The 24,150-nt window shown below is 38.3% G+C and overlaps 1 protein-coding gene across 1 annotated transcript in view; it reads right to left on the reverse strand.

The window, feature by feature from the left end:
• Positions 1-24,150, reverse strand: part of DNAH5 (dynein axonemal heavy chain 5) — a 197,793-nt gene that overhangs the window by 45,044 nt on the left and 128,599 nt on the right. Inside the window, exons 56-65 of the mRNA XM_069492049.1 lie at positions 21,830-22,061; positions 20,545-20,659; positions 20,113-20,289; positions 18,061-18,264; positions 14,752-14,931; positions 8,575-8,712; positions 4,813-4,948; positions 3,920-4,236; positions 2,822-2,977; positions 1,781-1,963 (exon numbers count right to left, since the gene is read on the reverse strand). Of these exons, the coding sequence (XP_069348150.1) occupies positions 1,781-1,963; positions 2,822-2,977; positions 3,920-4,236; positions 4,813-4,948; positions 8,575-8,712; positions 14,752-14,931; positions 18,061-18,264; positions 20,113-20,289; positions 20,545-20,659; positions 21,830-22,061 (1,838 nt within the window). The remainder of the gene's footprint in view (positions 1-1,780; positions 1,964-2,821; positions 2,978-3,919; positions 4,237-4,812; positions 4,949-8,574; positions 8,713-14,751; positions 14,932-18,060; positions 18,265-20,112; positions 20,290-20,544; positions 20,660-21,829; positions 22,062-24,150) is intronic.

The following is a 24,150-nucleotide window of genomic DNA, read 5'->3' on the forward strand; positions in this document are numbered from 1 at the left end:
ATTAATGCCTTTTGCAACAATTTGGATGGAACAGGAGACCATTATCCTAAGTGAAGTCTCAAGAATGGAAACACAAACACCACATGTACTTGCTATTAAATTGGAACTAACTGATGAGCACACCTGTGCACAGAGGGAAGTAAAATTCAGTGGAAATCAAGCAGGAAGGAGGGGGAGGAGGAAATGGGTGAAAACCTACCTAACAGGTACAATGAACACTATTTGGATCATGAGCACGCTTACAGCCATGACTCAAGCATTACAAAAGTGATCCACGTAACCAAAAACATTTGTACCCCCTTAATATTTTGAAATTCAAAAAAAAATGATAAAAAAAAAAAAAAAAAAAACAAGGACAAGGATATTATCCAAACTGCCATCAGGGCCCCTTATCTCCCTGAGGCCTTATCACTCTGAACAGGTGAAAGCAGAGCAAAGGATACCTGTGGTGGAGAATGGCCTAGGACTCTCAGGGATTCCCACTTGTCCAACATTACATGCTGCTGGTAAGAATGTCAGTCTTCCCTGAAGTAATTACATGGCAATGCTAAATTCCTTCAGCCACCTCTATTGAGATTTATCTCAAGACTCAAACACTAAGCAGGTACATATTTTGAAGGCTGTCATTACCTCACAACTCGTCTGTGGCAGGAACTACACCATCGGTACCTGCCCTACGGAGGTCAACCAACCATGGGAATTTATGAGGCTGGGTTAAATGCTCCTAATGCAACTTCCTACTTTATGACTGTATGACTCATGTGTTGCAAATCAAAAATAAAGAAAGAAGACTCAAAAAAAAAAAAAAACAGAAGGAGAGAGAGAGGGAGGGAAAGAGAAGGAGACAGACACACGGTAGGGCTCAGAAGAGCAAGCTCAGAACAACACACAGAGGAGGATAATAGGAGAGACAGATTCCAAAGACTGTGCCGATGGTCTTAACCTAAATAAATCTCAGGTCAGTGTAGAAGGAGCCAAGGAGCAAACCAAACTCCTCATTTTTATTGAACCCAGAAGAAAATCCATAGCAACTTGAAGAGTTCATGCAATTTCACCATTAAAATCCTCTACATTTCTTTGCTTAAGCCTCACACGTTCCCTGGAGAAAACGCTGACTCAGAAGAAGAAAAGTTACAAATTCTTGGCCACTTTTCATGGAGCATTGTTATCCCGTAAAATGGAAGTAGAGAAAACAGACATGAAGTTATGCTCCTAGAGTTTAAGTCAGCAGCCTTCAGAAGGTGCACAGGGAAACTCAGGTGTCACAGACTTCTATCTTCTCAATTCAGATCCCATCACAACATACACAGAGCTCTCCCACATCACAAATAAGAACTGGCAATGTTGTTTATCATCTGAGTGCAAAGTTTTAATTTTGTATTCTAAAAGCATAATAATTAATTAAATGACAGAAAGACGTACACATGTACTAGAAACCTAAAAGTCAAGTTAGTAGAATTCATAAGAGAACAAACTTTTCAGAAAAATAAAACAATTTGAGACCAGAATAATGATCCTGAAAATGAGACCGACATCCTCATAGTTACATCATCAGTCTGCAATCAATGATATATGTAATTTATGAAACATATGTGAAACATATGTGTAGGTAATTGGTTAATAATATCCTTTAGGCAAAAAGAAGACACTTGGGAATTTATGGAAAACACATAAAGAATAAAAGAGGGAAAACTCAGTCCCACTACAACTTTTATCATATTTTCATCAATGAAAGAATCTCAAATCAATGCAGAAAAGGATGGAGCCACACTTCACTCACCTGCTTCTCTGTGAGAATGACTCTCCCCAGTAACTGGTCTTCTAGACCTTTCATGGTGACAGTGAAGTCAATGATGGAGGTACGGGCACTTATTTCAGGGGTGTAGGCAGGATTGGGCAGTTTGGTGGTAATGTAGAGTTTGAAACCATCCATAACATCTACTTCCTTGTCACCCACTTTCACCTTTTTTATAAAAAGAAAGTTAAAAGTAATAAAACAGAGGTTACCTTCCTGCGTCATTTTTGTATTGGATCAAGTATTGCTTTAAACAGTTATGTAACTGGAGATCATTTGTATACTAAAAAAGAGATGGTCATTAGGTATTCACAGGGCTTCAGACAACTGGAATGAAAGGAAAGAATAAAAGAAGGATGGAAGATACCATGCAATAGACACAGAACTTAGCACTAAAACTGCTGTGATCATACTGCAAACGCAAGATGAAACCCTTTCTTACTGTAAATTTTGTTCAGAGGTCAAGACTGAGGATGTTGTACATGCACCAAAAGGGTATAAAAACGCTTATTCCTCACATAATGAGATTTTTCTAGGGAGATCAGAGCAGGCTCCCAAGCAGGTCCAAAAACTGGCTTAAGGAGCAGGGAGGGGTAGCCAGTCTAGGGTTTTATGGTGGTTAGGGGGTATGGCTAGGAAGAGGATTTTCATACACAGGGCTGGACAAGGGCTTTCATGGTTTGAATTTCCAACCAGTGCTGAAGGAAGGAGCACCCAAGTTTTCTTATCAGCTCACCCAGATGTGGGGCAGAAGGGGAGAGGGGCATGGAGAGGCTTGAAAGCTATCAACAGTCCAATAGCGAAATGGAGTCAGATGCTTCATTACAAAAGTGAAGCAGAGATTCCTAAAAGGATTGCTCTTGAATGCTTTAATCCCAACTCAGGAAGTATAGAAGAGCCTCAGGAAATACGCAACAGCCTCTCACCACTGACTTGTTGCTGCCTACTGAGGTAATCCCCTCCAGTCATATTGACCTGGCCTCATGGTAATTTCTCTACAGGTTGTTATCAATAGGTTTAACCTACCTTAAAGGTAGACCCAGTTTTAATGAAGTTTCTTTCCAAAACATTATCCAGGGCTGGATCTAGTTCCTCCCCAATGTCTTCAATAAGCAAGGGCCTTCCAAGAGAAAGGCTGTCCTCCAGGTGGTTTCTAAAGTACTTGTGATTTAGAGATGTGATCTAGAAACGGGATCACAAGGTTGCTATTGACAGACAGTATCAAGATGCAAAGCACAGGGATAAGTGGTATCAGATGGTGCCCAAAGCATTCTACCACAAGAGACAAATACAAATTGAATATCTGAAATATTCCAAAATCCAAAATTTTGGGGGCACTGACACGATGCCACAAGTAGAAAATTCCACACCTGACACCTTTGTTTTTTGATGGTTCAATGTACACAAACTGTGTTTCATGCAAAAAAATTATTTAAAATATTGTATAAAATTACTTTCAGGCTATGTGTATAAGGTATATATGAAACATAAATGAATTCCATGTTTAGACTTCAGTTTCATCCCCAAGTTATCTCATTATATATAGAGAAATATTCCAAAATCTGAAACACTTCTGGTCCCAAGCATTTTGGATAAGGGGTACTCAATCTGTATATAGATTTTAGAGATCCCTGGTTTTGGAACCCATCCTTGGTGAAATGGTACAGAAAGCTTAAACTGTTTCCATTTTTTTTAAATGATCATCATTTTCTTTTGTTGGGAATTGTGTAAAGACTCTGTGTGGCAATACTGCTTTTCCCTCACCACTGACACCTTTGTGACAAACAATAATGCAATAATGGAATAATTAGGACATTCCTATAAAGTGCTACACACTTAGTATGATACAGCTCTGTCCTTCTCTGTTTATCAAAGAGAGCCCTAGACCCTAACAAAATTGAGTCTAAAAGCACTGAAAAATGGCATTAATAGAGATCAACACAAGTGCAAATAAAGAAATTCTTAGAAAATATTTTAATATTAGATTTAAGCTTGCATCTGCTACTGCTCTACCTAGGATTATAAAAATTCTCTAATGTTTTCAAATATGTCTTTACTCTAGATTCTTGTTGATCTGGGACAATAAAACTTGACCAGTAACAAACATACTCAAACACAAATTACCTGGAGTTCATTTTGGTTTTCTTTATTTTTAATCCAGATCTTGCCTTGAGTCTGTGGGTCAATTAACAAAGGATAGCGAGATGCCTTGGTGACAATAATTCCATTCTGAATGGACAGGTCATCATTTGGCAGACCTTGGAGGTTCCATTCACTAATAGTTGGAGCATCAATCAACATCTCATTGAGATTTAGATTGTTTCCAAATGGAATTTTCCGGGCTTTCATTTCCTTCTGCCAGTCATTTAACAATAGATCTCGAAACTCTTGGTTAAATGGACCAGAATAAGATAGAAAAGCTGTAGCCAGCAATACATCCCCTAAAATAGAAAATGAACACCACTGAAACACTTTATGTTCATCCTTGTAATTGTGCACCATACTAAAAATAAAAAATAAATAAGACAACCATTGTTTTAAACTAAATTCCACAAAACAGATTGTAACCACTTGTTGCTGTGCCTTGGTGAAGCAGCAGCAGTTTGGTTATTGTTAGACGGTGTCTAAGTGGCCTACCAAGTACTAGCTGCTCGGAGTCGAGCATTACATTATTTTCACTTTTGTTGGAAGTGCAAGGATGACCTCTGAGTCTAAAAGATTCAAAATCTCAGAAGACAGAGCCTTCATTAAAAGTGACCTTGATCAATATGCCCGTGAACTTATAGAATTCTAAAGTAACCTGATAACAAGAGGTGTAAATGCCGTTAACACACTTAATAAGGCTAGCACACGTGCCAGCCAGACCAATCTCCATCGCTCTGAAATGGCTGGAGACACACGAACGCACACAGGGAATTGAAATAATCTAGTGTCATTTTTATTCTGATTAAAACGTAAACTTGCTAACTCCCTACTACAGTCAACACATAATCTCATGAATAAAAGCATTTACACACCGACGAGCCTTTTAGTCTGTGCAGCAAACTCTTTGCTTTGCTCCGTCCATCTCTCTTTCTCGCCCGCCAAGCCGCTGATCAGCGTGGAAGCCGTCTGCATCTTATGTCTGCACCGTTCTGCATCTTCAAGCAAGGTCTAAAGAAGGCCATAAGCAGAAAAAAAACTTTTATTGAGAAAAATATAGAACTTTAACACACGGCATCTTATCTGTCTTTCTGACATACGGGAGCCATTTATTTCACAGGAAGCACAAGACGCATTTCCTTGTGTCTGTCGGCCCAGTCCTCTCTCATGCCCTGACGGTGGATTTGGTAGATTCCTCCAGGCAGTGCCTTGAGCCAAGTGGTCAGACCCTCCCCAGATGTTAGTAACTGAGAAGTAGTGGAAATTTACATCATTTATGATTTCCTTACAAAGAAAAATGGAAGTAGACTATAAGTATACATGCTAATATCATACTGCACCAAAAATGTACATAAATATGTATCCTTAGTTAAAAATTAGGAATATCTCTCCTGTTAAAGTTCTGGTATCATTATTGCTTTTATCTATGTGCACACGTCCTTTTACTTTAGGCGAAACCTTAGATTCTGTGCAGATCATGGTGCTCTGAGGCTCCCGCACAAATTCCAGCCACGCCTGACTTAGCAGATCCCTTCCTGCTGTGCCTGCAGACAGTACAAGGCCTTTAACACAGACTTCCACATGCTGTTGCCTCTCGGTGCTCAGTTCTTAAAAGCAAATGGCTCTACTTCTCTATGTTTAGGTTCCAACTGCTAATCTTACTTGTAAAAATTCATACTTATGAAATAAAATGGGCATGGACAAAGATTTAGCTACATGGCCAGTCACTAGATGTTCATTGATAACAACAAATATATATATGCTAAATGTCTAACAATATAAGATAATTTAAATAGATCATGGGGTATCCATGAATAAGAATACTCTGAAGCCATCAAAATTTATCTTTAAAAAATTTTTATAACCACGAAAGATGATCACAATATATCATTAAGTTAAAATTTTGATTTATAAAACAGTATTACCAAATTATCTGTTATGTTGACTTAAAAATACATGTAATAGAAAGGCATATGTTAAGGTATGAATACTGAAGGACAAAATGTTCTTGTTGTTCATCTCTAAGGTTACCTGTATGTAGTTTCTATAATGAACTTGAATTGCTTTTGTATTATAATAATAACACAATACAGTGTTTTTCAAAAACATGATTTTTTTTTTTTTTTTTTTTTTTTTGAGACAGAGTCTCGCTTTGTTGCCTGGGCTAGAGTGAGTGCCGTGGCATCAGCCTAGCTCACAGCAACCTTAAACTCCTGGGCTTAAGCAATCCTTCTGCCTCAGCCTCCCAAGTAGCTGGGATGACAGGCATGCGCCACCATGCCCGGCTAATTTTTTCTATATATATTTTAGTTGGCCAGATAATTTCTTTCTATTTTTAGTAGAGACGGGGGTCTCGCTCTTGCTCAGGCTGGTCTCGAACTCCTGACCTCGAGCGATCCACCCGCCTCGGCCTCCCAGAGTACTAGGATTACAGGCGTGAGCCACCACGCCAGGCCTAAAAACATGATACTTTTTTATCCAGTTTGCCCTAATCAACTTTTTGTTTTTCTTTCTCCTACAGTTAATGCAAAAAAACTAAAAGCCCATCTGAGAGGGACATCCTCACATCTCTGCCACCCATACTTGTTTGTTTGTTTCCCCTCCAAGAGGAATGATGCCAGCTGGGAAGTATGATTCTACATCATTCATTAAGAAAAAAAAACTTCATTTATAAGATACTTTTAATATGGATTTGTTTTCCCAAGTTCCCCATCCCCACTTCCATCTAGCCAAATAAGAAAATGGCCGGGCCTCTCCCTTCCTGGCAGCCACACCCTCTTCAAGGGACTATGCGTGCCTAGGCCATGATGAACCCAAGCCCTTCTCTTGCCTTTTGGGAGATCCACAAGCCCCTGGGGCTTTCCTGGAGTCCTTTGGAAGGGGAAGAGCAACAAAGATGACTGAAGGTCAAATTCACAAGTTGGGTAGGCGGACTCATGGCCACATTTTTTTTTAATTAAAGAAATTTGACAATTATTGAAATTCAAGTTTTAAAGTCAGAGCCATATTTTCATAGTAACAGTTCCTGTGTGGTCCCGCAGTTATTTACTTAACAAATAGAAGATGCTCAAAAACAATAAAGCCTATTAAATAAACTAATATAAAAATGTTAAAATTTAAACATATATAATGAGAAAGTAAAATATTTTTACTCTGTTCAGTACAGCTTTCTGATATAAGTGAGCATCTAAAATTGTAGAAATTGATACTCCTTCCTCATCGTTGCTAAAGTAGACTCTTTCAAACTGCAATGTTAATTTTCTCCTTATATTAGTGAATTTTATGGGGCATAAAAATATAAACCCATATAAGTGCTACTTCTGTAAAACTTCTAAAAAGCTCTTATTTTGATTTCAGAATACTTATCTTTAACAGAAAATATACATTCTACATACAGTGAAACTAAAATGTTTATCTAAACTTTTTTACTGGGACTCCTACAAGACCGACAGGTCAAGAATTTCAGTCTGGCCGAGTGAAGGCTGAGAAGAGGCAGCAGTGAATTTCAGAAAATCATCAAGGAAAGAGTAGGGTGAATCTAGCTCTTATCAAATATAGAATATCAGAGGCAGATGCCGATTTTGTGAGGCCAGAAGCTTACATAATCTGGGGAGACCACTTAAGGAAAAATCATTAGAGAATTTTTACCAGTATAATATACAAAAGTGAGTATGTCTTCAACGTAGGGAAGAAAATCATGACAAAGTCCTAGTGCCTAAGAAACTCAAGGTGCCTTTCCTCTGAGATCTGTTTAGACATTATGTTAATACCTGAACACTAACATACAAATGCTTGCGGATCATAACAGAGTCTCCCCTCCCCACAGAACACTCTACAAATCCCAGTTATGCCAGAACCCCAGAACCCACAGGGACCTGTGCAAGTGAGGGACCCTGAAGCTCAAACTACGTTAGATTTATGTTAAATCTGCCTCAATTACCAGAAGGAAGGAGGTCCCAGTGGAGCTGCAATTAGAATAAATAAAAACAAACGGCTGATATGAAATGTATAAACCTAGATTCCAAAAAAGTGCTAAAGCTGAAAAATATATACAGGTTAGAAGGCTGTAGATGGTCACTGTCACTGGGATACAGCCATATGGTCAGTCGCATTGATCCAACAGAGGCCTGAGATAAATATCAGAAGACCAAGGTCTAGTCCACACAGCGCCTCTGACCACCCTATGACCAGGATCCAGTCTCTTGTCCTCTCTACACTTCAGTTCCTTTCTCTAAAATGAGAATAAAAATATCCACCCTGCCAATCTAGCAGTGTTGTTTCAAAGATCAAAAGACATAAAATGGGAGGACAGCATTTTAAAAATATAACAAAAAATGCTACACAAGACCCCATTATCATTATGATCACACTTAATAAGGAAATTCAGAATGGTTATGTTCCAGAACTGACTGCTGTTAATATCTCGGCTGACCACCCTGACATCCCACCAAGACCCACAAACATGAGAAACCAAGCCCAGGGCTCAGTGAGGGATGATATGCTATGTGTATTACGTATAAATTCACTGACTCCCCACTAGAAACCAAACCCTTGGAGAGAGAAAGCAGAAAGGGAATGAAGGCTTATGATAGCCGTGCAAGTGTGTGACAGTCCCTCCCATGACAAAGGACAGATACCTGCTTTTCAGTCATGGCCTGTTCATACTCAGCCTGCACCACGTCAAGTTCCGTCTGCTTGTCGTCCAGTTCGGCCTGAGCCTTCTGCAGGTCCTGCATAGCCAGGACGTGGCGATTCTCCTGCACCACCAAGTTGGCCTGCACGGGACACACACGGAGTGAAAGGAGGCAGCACAACCTCCAAACGGCCCTCGTCTCAGAACCTGAGAACTCAGCAGTGTCACACGCTTACACCTTTTCTGTGCTCCACCCCTAGAATCTTTTCAAATTGCATTGTCAAATTTTAGTGTGAAAATCATAGTTTATTAGTACAGAGGTCGGCAAATTTTTTCTGTCAAGATAATCTGCCAGATAATAAACATTTCAGGCCTTTGGGAGCCAAGAGGCAAAATCAAAGCTATTGTTAAGGTACTTATTTAAAAATGTAAAAAATATTTTTATTTCATGAGCCATACATTTGACCCATGGGCCATAGTTTGCCTATCTCTAGATCAGAACACTGTAATATTAAATATGTATATACAAATTATTAAACATTATAATATCAAGAGTTGTAGATAAAGAAAAAGACTGAATATTTAGAGCTATCGGCCTAGCAGGACTCATCACTGTTGTTAAGTAGTAAAGGATGGACCATAATTATTCACTGAAGGTAAAGATCTAGGTTTTGATGCTGTTCCTGTAGTTTTCATACATTTGTTGCCTTCTGGAAAAGCAGATTGGATACCTTGAGCTATGACCAATTAAAATATTTGGTTTTTAAAAGCTATTAAAATAGAAACAAAAGACATAATCAAAAGCAATATTATTAGCAAAAGATGAAACTTGAAAAACAGTCCATGCTTGCAGGGATTTAGAACCTCTAAAAGAATTTTTTTGAAATCAAACTTCTTTCTTTTAAATCTACAAATGTTAAAAATAACTTTAATAGCAAGATCCACTATTGGAAACCATATTCTTTCTGAGATGTTAAAGAAGACATTATTTTTAAACATTTTTTGAGATAAATTATTTTCCTATCTCAAAACCCCGGGCTTTCAAATTTTGGCAGAACAAGTCTTTAAGGAAAAAGTCAGAGTCCCATAATTGACTAGATCCAGTGATAGGCAAAAAAAAGTTTAAAGGCTTAAAAATTATCATTTAAAAAGAATCTGATTGGTGTAACATTTTTTTCTCAGCTATGCTCTAAGCTGCAACTGTTCTTATGGCTCAAACATGGAAGAAAAGTAAGGCCACTATGTCAACCAACTTATGATTTAAAGTAACCTACTAATGACATACTATCAAAGATTTTGAACATTTTCTATTACTTTACTCACAAAAAAATAAATAAAACTTTTATTAAGTGAAGCTCTCAATAGTTTCTAACCAAAATCCTTCAAAACCAATCGCTCAGCTTAGGAGTTCTGGAGCTCTGTGCTGGTTACTTAAATCATGTAAGCCTCAGTTTCTCTGTTTAAATATTGAAAAACTATCACCCAGGGTTTTTTGGTGAGGATTAAATGAGATAACATATGTAAGACCCAAGTCTAGCACCTGGCACATAACAAGAGTTCAATAAATAATATTTATTGAACAACAATAATTAACAATAATGTTAATGTTATTATCTATGTTCAATATTTAAGATTCTACTTTTTAAAGCATGGACTGATATTTACTGGTTTTCATAAATTTTTCAAAGAGAAGTCTCATTATAATGAACTTGAATAGAACCTAAATTGCTATTGTTATAATTAACATTTGTTTGAATCTATTCACTACTAGAAGTCATTTGGCCCATCTATAGGAATTGCAAGATGAAAGAGCACAGCCCCTCGGTGTCTCTGTTACTAATTAGCATCAGAGAGATTCCACCTGGAGTTTAAGGAGTGACCATGACCTCTCCTCACTTAGGAAGTAGGAGTTTGTAAGTGAAGCTCCTCCAGGATTAAGTGAAGTTAGAGGCCTCAGTCTGTATTTCTTAATATATTCAACAGAATCAGGTGATGATAAACTGTACTCCCTCTTCCACTCTTCCTTACACACATGAACATGTAGGATCTATGTAACTGCATGTATTTTTCTAGCTGACACAGGAGGGGCCTGATAAGCTGAGTGGTCCAAGATGCTAGATGCTCATAAGAATGTACGAGGGCACTCCCACTTGCAGGAGCAAATAAAAGGTTTTCCTTTCCAATGGTGTTTCCTCCATTCCCTGCTGAATAATCTAGATTATCCTGAGACTAGCTGGAAGCTTCAATATGGAAGTTATTGAACATAGAAGAATGGATTTCGTTGTTCTTATGTAAGCCTTGTTCAGAAGGACCATGTTTAATGGTTTTAGCTCACTGTATTCAAAGGAACTACAGTAACAGAAAAAACTATGCATCATGAATTCAACTCTAATTCCCTTTAAAATGTTATGTATGCTCATTCACTGGGAAAATGTAAAAGAATGACCTGTACTTTTCATCTGATATGGTAGTTTATAATTCAGTCAATACCAGAATGTCCATTTTTGACATATGCAGGAGTCTTCAATGGTCCCAATACCCATGATGTCAAACAGCATGACCTCAATTATTTGCTCTAAAATCCTCTGAATCAAGTGAGTCTTCATACCTTTAAGTTGTCCTAGGACTCCAAGGGCCTCAATTACTAAATAAATGGTCCCCACAGAGTAACAACTGGAAAATAAAAATGGGACTTGCAACTCGATCCCTATTTTCCTATTACTCTTAATTATTTTTATCATGATCATTAAATTTCTTGGGTAGTTTACAAGTATAAATGGATTTTAGTTGATTGTTGAGAGATATCAGACAAAAGCAAAATAATCAACCAAGCCGTAAAATACGATTTTTGAGACATGAGTATTTCATTTTCAAAAACCATACTTGCCTCTCCATTTGCTGAAGATTGCCATTTAATGGTAGAAGAATACATACAAATGAAGCTTAAAAATTCAGTTACTCAAGGGAAACATAGGTGTGTCTCCAAGTCACATTAAACAGCAAATAAATGATACTCAGTTTCTTTCTTAATGAACAAAGGGGAAGGGAGGATCACGTGATGTCTTACAACCAAGAATAGATTTAGGCATTTTCTGTATCTTGACCCCACCTCACTCATAGGATTCCCTGGCTGGAGATTTTTCTGTGGGTTTTTTCCCCAAGTTAACACTATGGGGGAAGTGGAGCAAGATGGCAAAATAGAACCCTCCAGCAATCAACCCTCCATAGGAACACCAAACTGAACAACTATCCAAGCAAGAAAGCCCCTTTGTAAGAACCAAAAATCAAGTAAGCAATCACAGTACCTGGTTTTAACATAAAATCAAGGAAGGAGACACGGAAGAGGGTAGGAAAGACAGTCTTGCATTGCCTATGCCACCCATCCCCCATCGTCTGGCAGCAATGCACAGTGGAGAGAGAATCTGTGTGCTTGGGGGAGGGACAGTAAAGTGACTGTGGAACTTTGCATTGGAACTCAGGACCCCCTGGCACAGGGGAGCACAACACAGGGCAGAATTCTGCCAGTGCCCAGAGAGGAACCATTTAGACCAGCCCCAGCCAGAGAGGAATCCTCTGCCCCAGCAGTAGGAAACTGAGTTCAGCTAACTTCAACACTGGCTAACAAAAGCTGCCTAGGGCCTCGAATAAATTTGAAGGGCAGTCAGACCACAAAGACTGCACTTTGGGTGAGTCCTGAAGTTGCACTGGGCTCAGAGTCAGTGGACTTGGGGCACACATGACCCAGTGAGACAACAGCTGTGGCAGCCAAAGGAGTGTCTGCCTTACCCCTCCTTCAACTCCAGGCAGTGCAGCTCAGAGGGAGACTCCTTCTACTGGGGAAAGGAAAGGGAAGAGTACAGAAGACTTTGTCATGCAACTTGGGTACCAGCTCAGCCACAGTAAAATAAAGTACCCAGCAGATTCCTGAAGCCCCTGATTACAGGCCTCAGCTCCTAGAGGGTATTTCTAAGCCCACCCTGGGCCAGAAGGAAACACACTACCCTGAAGGGAAGAACACAGTCCTGGCAGGATTCACCATTTGCTGATTAAGGAGCCCTTGGGCCTTGAAAAAACATCAGTGGTAGCCAAGCAACAGTTACCATGGGCCTTGGTCAAATCTGTGCTGGCTTCAGGTGTGACCCTGTGCAGTCCCAGCTGTGATGGCCACAAGGGAGTGCTCACATCACCCCTGCCCCAACTCCAGGCAGCCCAGCACAGAGAGTGAGGCTGCTGTTTTGGGGAAAGTAAGGGAAAAGATTGAGAGACTTTGGCTGATACTCTAAGGACTTCTCCTGCATCTTACCCAAGCCCACCAAAGCAGTACCACCAGGAGTCTCAAGGCACCCCCAGTACTGATACCGCTGCAGTGACCAAAGACTTAGATCACATTACTCAATTCCTTTTGAAGGAATTCCCTGGAAAGCCTGCTCAAGAAGGACAGGTACATACAAATCCAGACTGCTAAGATTAGAATAAGTACCTAACTCTTAAAAAGCCCAGAAATTGACAAACATCCACAAGCATCAAGAATATCCAGGAGCACATGACCTCACCAAATTAACTAAATAAGGTATCTGTGACCAGCCCTAGAGTAATGGAGATATGTGATCTTTCAGACAGATAATTCAAAATAGGTGTTCTTAAGTTCAGTGAACTTCAATGACAATGCAGAGAAGGAATTCTGGATCCTATCAGATAAATTTAACAAAAAGATTGAAATAAAAAAATCAAGCAGAAATTCTGGAGTTGAAAAATCCAACAGACAAACTGAAAAATGCATCAGAGTCTCTCAACAGCAGAACTGATCAAAGAGAAGAAAGACTTAGTGAGCCTGAAGATGGTCTATATGAAAATACACAGTCAGAATACAAAAAAAGAATTAAAAATAATGAAACATGCCTATAAGACCCTTTTGCACTGTGAAGTTTGGATTCAGTTGAAAGGCCACACTCAAGGATGCAGAAGGCCACATGTGGCCCCAAGGCTACAGATTCCCCACCCCAATTTGGCCAACAGGTATATGAAAAAATGCTCAACATCATTAGTCATCAGAGAAATGCAAATCAAAACTCTAATGAGATATCATCTCACCCCAGTTAAAATGGCTTTTATCCAAAAAACAGGCAATAACAAATGCTGATAAGGATGTGGAGAAAGGGGAACCCTCCGACACTGTTGATAGTAATGTAAATTAGTGCAACCACTATGAAGAACAGTATAAAGATTCCACAAAAAACTAAAAAGAAGAACTGCCATATGATCCAGCAATCCCACTGCTAGGTATATATTCGAAGAAAAGAAAATCAGTATATTGAGAAGATATCTGCACTCCCATGTTTTGCAGCACTATTCATAATAGCCAAGATCTGCAATTAACCTAAGTGTCCATCAACAGATGAATGGATAAAGAAAATGTGGTACCTATACACAATGGAATATTATTCAGCCATAAAAAAAGAATGAAATCCTGTCATTTGCAACAACCTAGATGGAACTGGAGAATACCAAGTTAAGTGAAATAAGCCAAGCACAGAAAGACAAATTTCCTGTATCCTTACTTATATGTGGAGGCTAAAAATTAAAACAATTGATCTCATGGAGACAGAGAGTAGAATACTGGCTACCAGAGGCTGGGAAGGGATAAAGTAGGGATGGTTAATGGGTTCAAAAAAAGATAAAATGAACAACAGTTGACAGCAAAACAAAATGACTATAGTCAACAATAAGTTATGGTATACTTTACAATAACTAAGAGTGGAATTGGAATGTTCCTAACACAAAGAAATAATAAATGCTTGGGGTGACAGATATCCCAATTACACTGATTTGACTGATACACATTGTATGCCTATATCAAACCATCAAATGTACCCCACAAATATATACAATTATTATGTACCCATGATAATTAAAAATATTTTAAAAATTCAAAATAAAAAAACACTGTGGACTTAGTATCCTTGTAAAGAGTCAGTCCACACTTAAAGGCTCATAAAATTGTGGGATTACAAAGAAGAAAAACCACCCGGTACTCAGTCTTTCTAATACTTGCTCTCCTTGTAGACCTAAGAATAATCACACCAGAGACAGAAGGTACCTGTGATACTTTGAAAAAACAGGACCAGCTGACCTACAGACTCCTCCCAGGCATGTTTCACATGCTTCTACCTTGGAGACATACCTTCAGGGGCAGCACCTCTTTGTTTATTGAAAAGAAGGAGGCCATGGCTTTCGTCCACGAACAAAGACCAGCTACATTTCCACATACGCGTTTAGCAGTTTCAATGTTATAGTCTGCCATTTCAAAGTAAGGATTCAAGAATTCTATCACCTCTTCATTGATGGTGTCTTTCGGGAATTGCTATGGAAGAAAGGAGTAAAATAAAAATGAAAACACTTCTTTCCATGAAGTCATGCTCACGTTGTGCTCTCAATGCCATGGAAACTACTGAACAACCAAAAATGGATGAATGGTGTCATATTAATATTTGGTCAATATTTCAGCATATTAGGCAAAAGTCCCAAAAGTGAAAGCACAGTAGGAAATGATAGCAAAGAAGTCTGTTAAAGTACATTTTGTCTTCTGTAGGAAAGAGATACCAACTCTAAATAAATAGACTGGGATCCAGGGAAAGAGTAAATTATTTAGGTGATGAACACTAATGTAGTTATTAGAGTTTCCAAAGCAATAAAAATTTCTTGTCATTAATCCTAAATAGATGAATTACAAACCCACAAAATCTGCAATGAAAAACAAACACACACACACACACACACAGGTGTATTCAGCCTGAGGACATATATATTTATCACTTATCAGCAACTAAGTGCTTAATATAGTCAGACAGAGGTTTCATTAAACTCACCTGAAATGTGAAGATAATAACTTGGACATTAGGCCTTGAGGGTGATGAATTAATTTTTAATCATAGAACTATCAAGAATATGAGAGAATTATTATCTTCTGGAGGGATAAAATTTTAAAATAGTAGCAGAAATGAATTAAGAATGCCTTCCCGCATCAGAAAGGGAAGACTGACCAAACAATGAAATTGGATCTTTTAAAAGTGGTGTTTGATCATTTGAAAGAAGATGATTAAATGTTTTCCAAGTAGAAAGAAATTTAGCACCTAAATAATTTAGTGACAGAAGCCTTCACAGATCACAGCACGCAATGCAGAGTAGAACACACTCTCATTCAGACCTCATTTAACACAAGTTCCTTTTATGAGACTTGAAAAATAGAGAAGCCAGAGAAAAGCCAAAAGAATGTCTCAGAGCCATAGAAGGGTGGTGACAGAAAGACAAACAGCAAGGGAGCTTCCAAGAGCAGGGGTTCTGCCACAGGTAAATAAGGCAGGCACCTGGAGTCACCTGCTAGGATTCCATTCAAAGTCCAAATTCATTGGCGCAGAGCCTCATATCATAATTGTCTTGGACAAGTCTGTGTGGTCCACTAGTTTCATAAGCTACTTCTAATTACAGCTGCTGTGAGTGACATAGAAGTTACCTGAGCAACGTTGAACTGAAGACTGGATGACAGTGCTAAAGTTATCGCCTGGGAAATAGAGGTGGACTACATATTCCCAATTAGTTGTCTCAAGATTTAGATATGAAAGACAAAACAATTAAGCTTCCAGAAGAAAACAGAATTTATTCTGCCTTAGGTGTGTGCAAAAATCTTCTAAACAGAACACAGAAAACACTATTAGGGAAAATATTGATAAATCGGACTACCTTAAACCTCAGAACTTCTGCTTATCAAAAGATACCATTAACAGAGTGAACAACTAACCCAGAAAGCCCAGAAGATATTTTCAAACAAATAAATGACAAATTAGTCATGTTTTATATATTAAAAAATTCTACAAAGTGATAAAAAAAAATTTAAGTGGACAAGAGACCTCAACAGGCACTTAACAAAAAGTTTCTCAAGAGGATCATAAACCTATGAAAAGATTTTCAGCATCACTACTCATTAGGGAAATTCAAATTAAACCAACAATAATAAGACACTACAAACCCATCAGAATAGCTAAAAGTAGAAAATCGTGATGGTGTGGAGCAACTTATACAACACTAGTGGGTGTGTAAACTGATACAACTATTTTTGAAAACTCTTTGGCACTACTTACCAAAGCTGATTAAACTTATATAACATAAGATCCAGAAATTCCATTCCTGAGTATATAACCAATAGAAACGCATGTATACAGCCACCAAATAGGCCAATATTCATAGCAGCTTTATTTATAATGGCCAAAATTTAATAACAACCCAAAAATGCAGCAACAGTACTATGGACAAATTGAAGCATAGTATAGTGTTTCCCACTGGTGCTGGTTCATACAGGTTCATAAGAAATAACTGTTAAATTTTCAGGAATTTTACAAACTTGTTAAACACAGCCATTGTTAAAAATTAAATTATATAAACTTACAATTAAATACATTATTTTTAAAACAAAGATAATATATTATCAAAACTCACCCCTTTCCGATCATTTTGCTACACTTTACTATCATCTCTGTTTTCGAGGTCATGTAGGTCTACTGAATCTGTATGGTGGATATACTATATATTGGTATGCTACTGTGAACCTCTTTCCAATTCTACGTTCAGTGACATCATTTTGGTGACTTAAAAATAGCCATCACAGGAGCAGTGACACCAGGGCAAACACTTCATTTAGAGCTTATTTTGTTTTTTTCTTTTCTCCCCCTTGAAGGATCAGTTGTTTAACATTTACCATACACACTACTGCATATTTATATACTGGAAAACCACAGGACAATGAGAAAAGAAAGAACTACTATCCTTTGCAACAATAAGAATGAATCTCACAGACATGTTGAATGAAAGGGGTCAAAACAAGAGCTCATAGGATAGAATTTCAAATATGCAAATTTCAAAAAAGGCAAAACTAATTATCTAGATAAAGTTCAGAGTAATAATTATTTTAAGAGAAATTATTGACTGAGTTGGGACACAGGAGAGCTTTCTGGGGTCTGTACATATATATATATTTTTCTTTCAGTATTCACTAATAGGTATATACATATGTAAATATTCATCAAGCTGTACACATAAAATTTGTACATTTTGTTACATGTAAGTATAATACTATCTCATAATAAAATTTTAAAGTTGTAAAATAAGATGGAAAAAACTGAGAATTGCAAAATATAAATGTGTATACATTTGTATTTATATGCATAAAATATTAATATATACATATATATTGTCTTCTTAAAAATTTTTTAAAACTTTTATTGAAGTATACATATATTGATGATGCTTTAATATAACTAAAATCTGCCAGGAAAACCTCTAATGCTTATAATGTTTTATATTTGAAAGAGAAAATTCTACGCTGGAAAGAAACATGTACATAGAATGAATTCTTTTTAGAAACGTATTCTATTAAAGGAGTCAGACACCCCAGTGAAGACTGAGTTCCCTCTTGGCCCGTCACTGTTGAACTACCAACCTGTAAGTTCTGTAAAAAGTTCCCTGCAGTCATCAGTTTCAAAGATTCCTGCCAGGAAGGAATGGTACAGCTTTTTTCCAGGTCAATTTTCACCGCATTGACTTTCCTTTGAAACAGCAGCAGCACGCAATCCATGATCCGCATGATGAGGTGAGGGGGTCGGCCCAGCGTGCGGACAGTGGCGATGTCGGAAGGCTTGATGGTCTGGGGGATGAAAGGCGGGGGTCACCCCATCTCAGATAAGAAAGTGCAGACCAAAGACCTTTCGTGTCTGAATGCTACCATCTCAACAGAGGACAGAAAACATTTCTACATTAGAGGCAGAGCCATAGGGTCTAGACACATATTTAATCCCAAAAAAACACCATGTCCCAAAAAGTTCAAATTTTTACTATTTAAAATGACAGCGAGAGGCGAGAAATGTTGGCCAGCAGATAAGGAGCTGTGACTTCCCTAGAACTGTACAGTCCGCTTTGTGCCAGAAAATAGAAAAGCGTAATCCGAAAGAAAAAGAATACCCTGTATAAGTAGATATCAGGGTTCGAAACCAGGAAGAATACAGTATTTTCAGTGCCTTTTTGCTCAGTAGCTATGTAGGTCAAGAATCTGCCTCTCTCTCAGGCAACTCAGACTTGTCACCATGTACCGACACCAGAGCGTAGCCGCAGGGCTGACAGATTGAATAATTACAGGTTTCTTAGCTGGGAACTGACCTTTAAATGAAGGAACTTGAGCAATATGAATTTCACTAAGCTCCCTCTCAAAAAAGTTCCATTCCATTTCTAGTACTCTTACAGAGTAAATTATTTAACAGTCACATAGATCTGTGGTTGATAATAACTGCTCTGTCTCTTAAACTCTTTATGGAATATGTATTAGATAAATATTAAATATAAGAATTGGATACAGTCCTATTTCTAGGACAAATAGCATAGGCGCACTCCGTCCAGGTCTTGAAAACTTTCCATCTCATTTGCATTGCACCCCTCCTGTCAAAAGATAACCAGTGACGGTAACCAATGACTTTCTCATCGAGGCTAATGATCTTTTCTCTGAGGATCAGGGAAAAAGAAAAAACACTGAACATGTTAAATTAGCAATGTAACTATATTCCTTGAAAACGTTTGTTTTAATGTCCTAGCATTTGTGAAAGCTAGACAGCTGGCAGTTAAGGAGAATTTGTGGTAAAGAGCTGGAAATGGCAGACAGACCTTTATTTGAGATGTGTGGCTATAAAAGAAAAAAGAGGAATAGACTAGCAGCCAGTGGAGAAAGCAGGGTCAAATTAAAGTTACATAAAACATAAGGGCTGGGCATGCTTATTTTACTTTAACTTTGAAAAAGAATTTTCAAACAGAATTATGCTCAGCTATGTTAGGGACCCAGGGAAAGGAGTTGAAGGGAGGGGCACATCTGAAAATCAACCTGTTTCAGCTAAGTATTAAATTCCTCTTTTCTATGCAGGCAAAGCAATGTGACTTACATAATCTTCTCTACACCATGGCAATATAACAGTTATTTAATATCTGGAGGTATTTTTTATTTTTGCTTTGAACTGGTTAAAGTCAGATTAGTATTGAGATAGAAAGAAACCTATGCAACCTGATGCCAAAATGGATCAGGTCTGGATGTGCCTGGAACTTCCTGAGTATAAATTGAGTCTTCAAAACTAGACCAGCCTTTTAAAGTGTAACCTAGTTCACTAAACTCATTATATTTTCTTGGAATCCAGTGTCCTTTCAAATTCACCATTTCTATTATTGCCACCCAACTGCATTGTTTAATTGTGTTGGAAGCCTGCCCAAACTCTGTCATTAATGAGCTACATCAGACAAGCTACATCAGATCAGTAGTTATTTGGATAATTTACAGAAAATGTGTCTTACAGATCACCTACTCCAATGTCTTCAATGAATGAGTGAAAAAATGTTTCAGAAAGTTGATAGGACTTTCCCAATGTCACCTAGAGCATTTCCTTTTTGTTACTAATGTTTTGCCTTCATTGGCCTCTTGCACCCTACAGTTGGCATCTGTTATAATACAAAGATTTACCTGCAATGCGGCTTCTGCTTCTTCTAATGCTGGTTTTGCTGCTTCCAATTTGTCTTCAGCGATGGCTTTATCTTTAGAGATGCCATCTACAATGGCCTGAGCTTTGTCCTTCACCTTTTGTACCTCTGCCTTGACCTTTTCAGCAGCCTGTGCTTTCATTGTCACCTCTTTTAAGACCTACTTCAATATAAAGCAAAAAGTATCTCATCAAAAATTACCAAAGACCCAGCTGAAAATGCACATGATTGCCTTGATTTGTGGATTTTGCCCACCTTGCCCAATTTTTCATACATATAATTAGGAACATTTTATTCCAAAGGAAACGAATCATTTATATGTCCATGGTTCTAATTTAGTGAACATGTGATACCATTAACATCTGTGAACCGGGATTTCAAAGGGGACGCGGCACATGTCTGAATGTCTACCCACCGTGTCAGCTTTCTCGTTGGCCACTTGTAGCTCCTTTTCTTTTACTTCTAGTTCCTTGCTCAGGGCTGCAACAGACTCTGAAGCTTCTTTTAGCTTTTCCAAGCCAGTATTCATTCTAGAATTGAAAATCCAAGCAAGCAATGTTAAAATTTGTGGTACTTGGCCACATTTTCCAAGCACTGGTCCACGAATGCGTAGTAATAGTCATATTTAGAGAATGGGTATATACAAATAGCAAACTCCAGAGGCTTAGCAAAAAGGACATAAATCCAGGCTTAACTCCAGACTGATAACATGTACGTTCTTCATAGACCCCACGTGGGAAGAGTGAATCCACTGGAACATGCTTTATGAAAAAGGAACAACAATGAATCTAAAATCTGCATTGTGCAGGAAACCTGCTTAATGACATTAGGCTAAATGACAATAGACTTCAAATGTCTGAAGCCTTGTCATGGAGGAAGGAAAATAAATAACTTCTGTTTTTCAAAAGAGACCAATGAAGTTAAAGGAAGAAAGTTAAAGGAATAAAAATTGGGGCCCAAGAAAAGAAACAAATTTAAAGCCATCAGAACAGCCTTGGAAGGAACTAGTTGCCCACCTGAACCTGAAATAATGCGATCTTAAAGCTGGGAGCCCTCAGAGTCATTTAGTGCAATCACCCACGCAGGGGTCCCTTACACAGCAACCCTGGCTCATTGTGGCCATATTCTGGGAGATCTGATTGTTCAGAAAAGCACAGGGCATAGCAGTGAAATCTGGAACAAACTTCAGGGAAGCAGGGTATTCCCAGGCAGTGAACATAGGCATCAGCCCTGCTCTTCTTAGTCACTTAGAAGAGCTGGGAGGAGAGGAGCGAGAGGAGGGAGGAGGGTGTGTCTGCATTCTCAACTCCCCTCCAGGGCTATCATTTCTATAATAAAATGGTAGGATGGTGGGCCACATAAACACGAGGCAACAGTTTATCTTATTGGGCAGCAATAAAGCTCCTAGGGACCATGGGATAATCTTCTGGATAGGCTCTAGAGCAGGGCTTCTCAATCTCAGCACGTTGGCCTTTTGGGCTGATAATTGTTTGCTGTGGGAGGTGCACTGTGCGTTGTAGGATGTTTGGCAGCATCCCTAGCCTCTACCCACTACATGCCGGTAGTACCCCTGCGCTGCCACCCCAACTGTGACAAACAAAAAAGTCTCCACGAGTTCCAAAATGCCCACTAGGGGCAAATCTGCCCCTAGGTGAGAGCCACTGCTTTACCATAACTTTATATCTGAACTTCACACTTACCTGTTGGCCAGGGTCTGCACTTCCACATGTTTCTCTCTATATGTGAACTTATACCCCTGAATAAAGGAGAGGTATGATTTGGGTGTCACATGGGTAGAACGTCGGAATCTCTGAAAATAATCAACGCACTTCTCGGCCACCCCGTCCTGGAAGGAGCCCATGCATTGGACTACCGCCTTCTTAGTCTCCAAACTGCAGTCAATATCATAGGAGGACAGGAAGTGCTCAGACACTAGAAATAATAAAGATGACAGTGTCTGAAATATGAATGTGAATTACCATTTTTAAAATTAACTGGTTATTTATTAAAGACCTAGATATTTCTTAACACTGCGTACCATTTTTGTAGCCCCAGCTAGGTCGGTCTATGGCAGCATTTTTGGCCCCAGGCCTATAACATCAACAATTTTATTTTCTGTGTTATGTACAAAACTATAAAATACTTTAAAGCTATCATTATTCTTTGTTTTCCAGTACTTGTGCAAAGAAGTTTCTTCTACACAGCTGCAGGTTCTGGGCAGCAGCCCACCTGCTTTATGGTTTACATAAGGACAAAATGGTACAAATAACTCAGAAATCAGTGCCCACCTGGTACTCATATTTAACAATCCCATTTATTTTTTTTACTCAGAACCTGTCATCCCCTTAATTCCCCCAGGCTCTGACTGCATTTGGCACGTGGAAATGTTCATCACTAAATTGTTCTGTGCCTGGGTCATCTTGTTCTTAAATGTGGCAGCTGGCCATTTGTGGTCAGTTCTAATTTATAGTATTCCTTAGAAACATCTGGGTAAAAATCTCTTTTTGGAGGCCTTCACCTTCCCCACAGTGCCACACAGGGGAGCAATTCCAAGTTAGCATTTCCTGCTGTAAGAACAGGCCATAACATCAGCTAATCAATCACCACACGTATATTGAATGCCTGCTACATAGCCGCCACTGTGATGGATGCCATAGAATGAAAGAAGAATGTGAAACTTGGTCTCAATCCCAAGGAATTTACAAGGTTATGCATCACACAGTTAAAAATTATCACAACCATTTTTGTGTATTAGAAGAAATAGCCTATGTGCATAAGACTTGTAAATAGGAATATGACCAATAAAAATGAGAGGGAAATGAAAGGAACCAAGTAAGCAAGCCTAACAGGTGACAGTGAGCAAATGCATCAAAATGGTATCTATGCATCATTAGTAGTTGATCACTAAATTAAGTTCTTAATGCTGTGATTATGGGGCAGAATTTACATTTATATAAATAATAGAGGCTGCTTATCAGCTTGGTTACACATACAGTTTACCATACACTGAAAGGCAATAAATTAAGATAATCAGAAGTCCTGTTTTCTCACATAAGTTAAGCAACCAGAACAAAGAAAAGTTTAAATTCTAGGAAGTTTAAGTCTGGGGACTGGAAACACATTAATAACAACAGTTCTTACCATGAAAAATTTTTTGTGTTAACCACAATGGCTGCAATATTTACCCTGTGCCAGGCACGATGCTTTACTTGACATTATGGGATATCCTGGGGAAGGACCCACTTTCTGTAAACTTCCTTGTATTTACCATGTAATGATTTTTTTTTCCTTCTTACATGAACAGAGAGTAGCAATAATGATGGCCTTTTTCTTTATGTAGGAAGTTATCTCTTTGTCTCTCCAAAAAGTCAGAGAGAATAAAAATGAGATGGATTCTAAGTAGATTTTCCCACAGACTCACAATCTCCGGTGCAAGAAAGGTTACATAAAGAATCAGAACACTTCTTCTTAGACCCAAGCCTGCTGCAGTTCAGTCAAGAGCCCATGGAAAGCCCTTCTGAGATTTCAACAGCCATTCACCAAGGCAGCAATGCCAGCGTTGGGGCCCACCATTGGGGATTTTACAACAGAAAGCAAAGCATATTTTTCTTTAAATGTTTCATCAAGAGATTCAGTCAATTTAAATTCATATATATAAAAAACTCACTTTTTTCCAAAATACTACAGAACCTAGTATTAAGTTTTGGAGCTTTAAATTAGAAAAATACATAATTTATACTTTTATTAGAGATATTTCTTATAATATAAATGAAATGCTAACATAAATAAAATCATATATTTCCCTATTGATGCAGTGGGAGATAATTTAATTCAATATCAGCATCCTTCAGGCAATTTAAATAATAGTTTCTCTAGAAACCCTAATGCTAATTTTCTAAAAACTGAAATCCCTAAGTGTATTAAGCACTTCCAATACCCACAGACAGTATTCTTTCACAGTAACGTAAGGCAGGTTAGCATTAGGTGTGTAAACACTGGTTTTCCCAACAAGATTTTTATT

The sequence above is a fragment of the Eulemur rufifrons genome, chromosome 17 (assembly GCF_041146395.1).
Source record: "Eulemur rufifrons isolate Redbay chromosome 17, OSU_ERuf_1, whole genome shotgun sequence".
Lineage (NCBI taxonomy): Eukaryota > Metazoa > Chordata > Mammalia > Primates > Lemuridae > Eulemur > Eulemur rufifrons.